The sequence below is a fragment of the Chiloscyllium plagiosum genome, unplaced genomic scaffold (genome assembly GCF_037043375.1).
Source record: "Chiloscyllium plagiosum isolate Xiang-an unplaced genomic scaffold, Cpla_swu_hap1 HiC_scaffold_52, whole genome shotgun sequence".
NCBI classification, from domain to species: domain Eukaryota; kingdom Metazoa; phylum Chordata; class Chondrichthyes; order Orectolobiformes; family Hemiscylliidae; genus Chiloscyllium; species Chiloscyllium plagiosum.
In genome coordinates this window covers 6,628,660-6,635,454 of record NW_028270190.1, presented here as the reverse complement: position 1 = coordinate 6,635,454, position 6,795 = coordinate 6,628,660, and the positions used below count along the sequence as shown (strand labels likewise).

Here is a 6,795-nt window from a genome sequence, read left to right as displayed (position 1 = left end):
GTCAGAGATACGGTCTCTGAATGAGACAGTGATAAAGGGAAGGGCTCCTAATGTGTAAATAAAGGGGGACTTGAAGAAGGACACCAGCTTCAGTGCAAGTATTTCACATCCAACTCCACCACTGGGTTTGAATGTTACTGCATAACCTTCGTATTAGAGTCACAGTCAGAGAGTTATAGAGATATACGGCATTTAAACAGCCGAGCAGGTATCCTAAATAAATCTAGCCCCATTTCCAGCATTTGGCCAATATTCGTTAAAACCCTTCATATCCATGTACCCATTCAAATGTCTTTTAATGGATGGATGGATGGGGACCAGATTAATTTCCGTTAGGAGTTCGACAGGGTTCCTCATGGTAGGCTGGCTCGCAAGGTTAGATCACATGGAGTACAGTCTATTCAGCCTCTCCCCATCGATCAAACCCCGTAACCCTGGCAACACCCTGGGAAATGGATTCTGATCCCTTTCAAGTATTGTTGTCAAGCATCTCTGTCTGCAGTGATCAGCAGGGTTTCAATAAGGCGAAAATGAGGACTGCAGATGCTGGAGATTCGAATCAAGATTACAGCGGTGCTGGAAAAGCACAGCAGGTCAGGCAGCATCCAAGGTGAAGGAAAATGGACGTTTCGGGCAGGAGCCCTTCATCAGGAATAAGACTGCTTAGAATAAGACTGACACTGAAAACCTGGGGCCAGAGTTTGCAGATGTGTTGATGGACAGGAAAAAGACATTGTGAATGCAATTGATTTTGACTGTGAGGGTTTCTTGAATTTATTGAGTGGATATTTGACTTTTTATCTCTGATCACATCTGGTCTGATTCATTGAATGACAAGCAGAAAGGATATCAGTGTAAGTTAGTAAATTCAGATTATTATACTGATTTGAAATGTGACAGATGTATTTGAACAGGCACGGCACCCCTTTACAGAAATTCCCAGATCCCTTATTATGTTTAATCAATTCTTGGAGCCTGTTCAATGCAGTATTCTGGTGCGGAGCATTCTCTACATATGAATAGGCCTTTTCCATCACACCTTCTGACATGAAACCCGGTATTCTCCACTGCAGCCAGCTTTTCCCGGATTTCCTGGTGTCGGCTCTGATCTGCATCATGTGCAAATATTTTACTGAAGACAAAATACTTGTGAATGACTGGTTCAGTCCAGATGTCCCGAAATGGGGAACTTTGCAAGGCAGGGATGATTTCACAATTCCCCCTGTTACTGAAACAGTGATCGAGACATGGGCTGTAGGTGGTGTAGAGAATGATACAGCCCACTGGCTGGTTATTGTGCTGGGTTCTGTTATTCAGCAGAGTTTGTAAAAGCTGAGCTGCTGTGCGGTTCCCGTTGATCTGTGTGGGGTTCAGCAATTTACTTTCTGGGCAACGACTGCCGCTGTTCGGGAAGACAGCGAGGTAATTTCCACCTGGGTAGTTCAAGAATACGTTCACATCGTAGGTAATGACATGATGTATTGGTCTGCCGGGGTTCAAGTCTACATGTCTGTTGGTCTTTCTGTTTTGGGAAGCAGTTAAAGCCAACTGGAAGGCAAAGTATTTTCTCCTATAATAGGTCACCTGATGCCCAGCTTCTGTGCAGAAACTGAAAGAGGTAAAGTCAGGATATCAATCAAGGAACAGTCTTTGGGTAAAACATTCTGTTTGCAGTGTCAGTGCGCCCAGTTTGAGATGGGTTACTTGGAACAATGCTCATCATATTAAAGAAAACGTGAAACCCTGCAATTCACATTTCAAGTTCTTGCATGGGAAGGTCCATGTTGATTTACTTTATATCCCTGTCCCACTGCTGTAGTAAATTCTGGGATTAGTGAGAGGTGTATAGAGAGAATCACGGTAATTGACAGCGAGCAGAACAATGTTACTTATTTTTGTACAAATCCTCCTGCAATGAATCAGAGAATGCCACAAGCCTTCTTGATAATTCGCTCTAAATTCATTTTAAGTTACTTTGACTGATGCACTACTTGATGCCGCATGATACACGGGATGGTTAGAAATAAATAGAGACGGGGAGAGAAACAGAGAGAGAGAGAGAATGAGAGCTATAGGTGCAATCAGTGGGAGCTGGAGGTAGGGAGAATCCTGGGAGAATTGTTAACCGGAAAAATGTTTGCGGCATACAGACACAAACAGAATAAAAGACTTGCAGACTGACAGGAAATGGGAATAATAGCAAAGGAGGCAGAGGGAGACAAAGGGAAACTGAGAGGTGAGTGAGATGATTCAGTAAACATTAAAATGTTGCCTGTGCGGGGGGTTTGGACTTTCGCTTCAAAGCTCACTCCGATGTATTTCACTCTGTCCTTTATTTCGGGGTCAGCGGGTGCTATCGATTTCACTGTTAGAGATATGACCCCGGGAAATCTCGTAACAGTTTCCCTGGAAGTTCCTTCCTCTGGGAGTAATGAGAGTCCTAGTTAATGGGTTCAGACTTATTTCCCACAGCTCCAGGTCACTGCCTATACCTGCCGTGTCCTCACCATTTCTTACCAGCCTTCTCCAGGCAACCAGGCTCTGACTTGACCTCAGATTGAGCACAGCCCCCAGCTTACAGAGATGGTCAGGTAAGATCTGTTTCACTGACACTTACCGATTGACAATGCCAATCAAGGCACGGTTATCCAGTACTGCCGCATCTGACATGGGGATTGTGAGCAGCACCAACAGGAACAGGCAGAGTGTCCACATTTTGAGATTTGTCAGCACCCTTTAACCGTACTGTAGGGAAAACAGAGAAAAAATCTGAAAAGTATGAAAAAAAACTTGATCAATTCTTTCTACATTGGCAAGAGCGTGAAAGATATGCAGGGACGCACATGTCGGCAAACAGAAAATGTCTGTCGATCGTCCTAGGTGGTGCTTGCCCAGTAATTAAGCAGAAGTTCTGATTATCTCCCATGGGTATGATTTGCAGGTGAAAATTGGAAGGCAAAATGTCCTCTCCCAGAATCAAACGCCTGGTGCTTACCTGCTCGGAGGAAACTGAAAGGGGTAAAGTCAGGGTGTGAGTTAAGGGACGGACTTTGGGTGAAACATTCTCTGTGCAATGTCAGTGGGCCAAGTTTGAGACGAGTTACTCAGAACAATGCCCATTATATTGGACACATCGTAAAAGACAACAATTCACATTTCAACAGTTTGCATAGGAAAGTCAATGTTGATTTACTTTATTTCCCTGTCCCAGTGTTGTAGTAAACTCTGCGATTAGTGAGAGGTTTAAAGAGAGAACCAGAGTAATGTGACAGAGAGCAGAACATTGTTACTTTGTACAAATCCTCCTGCAATGAATCACAGAATGCCACTAGCTTTCTTGATAACTCACTGTAGCTTCATGTTAGTGTCCTTTGACTGATGCCATACTCGATGCCCCAATAGAGATGGGGAGAGAGAAAGAGAGACAGAATGAGAGCTTCAGGAACAGTAAGCTGGAATGGGACGTCAGAGAGTCATGGAGATGTACAGCACGGAAACTGAACATTCTGTCTAACTGGTACATGCTGACCAGATATCCCACCCAAACTAGTTCCACCTGCCAGCACCCAGCACATATCCCTCCAAACCCTTCCTATTCGTATATCTATCCAGACACATTTTAAATGTTGCAGTTGTACTAGCCTCCAGCACTTCCTTTGGTAGCTCATTCCATACTGGTACCATCCTCAGTGTGAATAAAGTTGCCCCTTAGCTCTCGTTAATATCTTCCCCTATCACCCTATACCTCTAGATCTGGACTCCCCCCACCCCAGGGATATGAATTTGTTTACTTATCCTATCCATGCCCCTCATAATTTTGTGAACATCTTAAAGGTCACCCCTCAACCTCAGAAACTCCAGAGAAAACAGCCCCAGCCTGTTCAGCATCTCCCGAAAGCTCAAACCCTCCAACCCTGGGAGCAGCTTTGTCAATCTTTTTTGAATCCTTTCACGTTTCACAACATTTTTCCGATAGGAAGGAGACCAGAATTGCATGCAATATTCCAAAAGGGGCCGAACCAATGTCCTCTACAGCCATGACATGACCTTCCATCTCTGTACTCAATACTCTGACCAATAAAGGAAAGCATACCAAACACCTTCTTCACTATCCTATCTACCTGCAATTCCATTTCCAAGGAGCAATGAACCTGCACTCCGCAATAGCGCTCGAACCGTACCATTAGGTGTATAAGTCCTGCTAAGACTTGCTTTCCCAAAATGTAGCACCACGCATTTATCTGAATTGAACTCCATCTGCCACTTCTCAGCCAATTGGCCCATCTGATGAAGATCATGTTGTAATCTGAGGTAACCGTCTTTGCTGTCCACTACACTTCAATTTTGGTGTCATCTGCAAACTTACTATCGATACCTCTTACACTCACATCCAACTCATTTATATAAATTACAAAAAGTAGTGGACACAGCGCCGATCCTTGTGGCACTCCACTGGTCAAATGACACAATCTGAAAAACAACCCTCCACCACCACCCTCTGGCTTCTACCTTTGAGCCAGTTATATGTCCAAATGGCTAGTTCTCAGTGTATTTCATCAGATCTAATCGAGCTAACTAGTCTCCCGTGGGGAACCTTGTCGAACGCCTTACTGAAGTCCATATACAGTTAGTAAGATTGCAGAAGACACGAAAATTTGAGGTGTAGTGGAATGCGAAAAGGGTTACCTCAGATTACAACAGGATCTTGACCAGATGGGCCAATGGGCTGAGAAGTGGCAGATGGAGTTTAATTCAGATAAATGCGAGATGCTGCATTTTGCGAAAGCAAATCTTAGCAGGACTTACACACTTAATAGTAATATCCTAGGGAGTGTTGGTGAAAAAAGAGACCTTGGAGTGCAGATTCATATCTGCTTGAAAGTGGAATCGCAGGTAGATAGGATAGTGAAAAAGGCATTTGGTATGCTTTTTTTATTGGTCAACGTATTGAGTACAGGATTTGCGATGTCATGTCGTGGCTGTACAGGACATTGGTTGGACCACTGTTGGAATATTGCGTGCAATTCTGGTCTTCTTCCTATCGGGAAGAAGCTGTGAAACTTGAAAGGATTCACAAAAGATTTACAAGGATGTTGCCAGGGTTGGAGGAATTGAGCTACAGAGAGAGTCTGAACAGGTTGACTAATTTCCCTGGAGCGTTGGAGGCTGAGGGGTGATCTTATTGAGGTGTACAATTTTATGACGTGCATGGATAGGGTAAAGAGGTAAAGTCCTGGGTTCAGTGAGTCCTGAACTAGAGGCCTTAGGTTTCAGGTGAGAGAGGAAAGATATTAAAGAGTCCTAAGGGGCAACTTGTTCACACAGAGTGTGGTACGTGTCTGGAATGAGCTGACAGACGAAGTGGTGGAGCTGGTACAATTGCAACATTTAAGATGTGTTTGGATGGGCATATGAATAGAAAGGGTTTGGAGGGACATGGGCCGGGTACGGGCAAGTGGGACTAGAATGGGTTGGGATATGTGGTCGACATGGACAGGTTGGACAGAAGGGTCTGTTTCCATGCTGTACATCTATATGACTCTATCTACCACTCTGCCCTCATAAATCCTTTTTGTGACTTCCTCAAAAAACTCAAACAAATTTATGAGTAATTATTTCCCACGCACAAAGCCATGTTGACTCTCCCTAACCAGTCCTTGCCTTTCCAAATACATATACATCCTGTCCCTCAGGATTCGCTCCAACAACTTGCCCACCACCGACTTCAGGCTCACTGGTCTACAGTTCCTTGGCTTGTCCTTACCAACTTTCTTAAACAGTGGCACCACGTTAGCCAACCTCCAGTTTTCCGACACCTCACCTGTGACTATCGATGATACAAATATCTCAGCAATCACTTCCCTAGCTTCCCACAAATGTATAGGGAACACCTGATCAGGTCCTGGGGATTTATCACTTTTATATGTTTCAAGACATCCAGCACTTGCTCCTCTGTAATATGGACATTTTTCAAGATGTCATCATCTATTTCCCTACAGTCTATATCTTCTGTATCCTTTTCCACAGTAAATACTGGTGCAAACTACTCGATTAGTATCTCCCCCATTTTCTGCAGTTCCACACAAAGGACACCTTGATGATCTTTGAGGGGCCCTATTCTCTCCTTAGTTATCCTTTTGTCTTCAATGTATTTGTAAAACCCATTTGGATTCTCCTTAATTCTATTTGCAAAAGCTGTCTCATGTCCCCCTTTTGCCCTCCTGACTTCCCTCTGAAGTATACTCCTACTGTCTTTATACTCTTCTAAGGATTGACTCGATCGGTCCTGTCTATACCTGACATATGCTTCCTTCTTTTTCTTAACAAAATCCTCAAATTTCTTCAGTCATCCATCATTCCCTACACGTACCAGCCTTTCCTTTCACCCTAACAGGAATATTCTGGAAGAATTATAAACCACAAAAAGTTTGGGGCATATGGACAAGGTGTAGAACAACTAAAAAGCAAGGGAACAGAAGAAAGAGACAACGAGAAGAAAATGACTTGCAGACCAACAAGAAATAGGAATAATAGCGAAGGCGGCAGAAGGAGCCAAAGGGAAACTGAGAGGTGAGCGAGATGATCCAGTAAACAGTAAAATATTGCCTGTGTTTGGGATTTGGGCATTTTCTCCTAACCTCACTCCGATTTATTTCACTCTCTCCTTTATTTCGGAGTCAGCTGATGCAATCGATTTCACTCTCAGTGATGTGACCCCGGGAAATCTGGCGATAGTTTCCACACATTGTAATAAAGATCATGGGTATTTGATTCAGACTTATTTCCCACAGCTGC

General features: G+C 43.8%; 1 protein-coding gene across 1 annotated transcript; it reads right to left on the bottom strand.

The window, feature by feature from the left end:
• Window positions 1-957: 957 nt before the first annotated feature.
• On the bottom strand, window positions 958-2,715 carry LOC148134767 (uncharacterized). Its single transcript, XM_087985385.1, has 2 exons — window positions 2,618-2,715; window positions 958-1,609 (listed from the first exon to the last, which is right to left on the bottom strand). The coding sequence occupies exons 1-2, from the start codon at window positions 2,713-2,715 to the stop codon at window positions 958-960; spliced, it is 750 nt and encodes a 249-aa protein (XP_087841511.1).
• Between the last annotated feature and the right edge of the window lie 4,080 nt (window positions 2,716-6,795).

Bases quoted from the DNA above. Each gene is read 5' to 3' on its own strand.
- LOC148134767 (XM_087985385.1), bottom strand. From the start codon at position 2,715: ATGTGGACACTCTGCCTGTTCCTGTTGGTGCTGCTCACAATCCCCATG. The intron at 1,610-2,617 runs GTAAGTGTCAGT...TACCTCTTTCAG, and splicing joins TTGATTGGCATTGTCAATCG to TTTCTGCACAGAAGCTGGGC.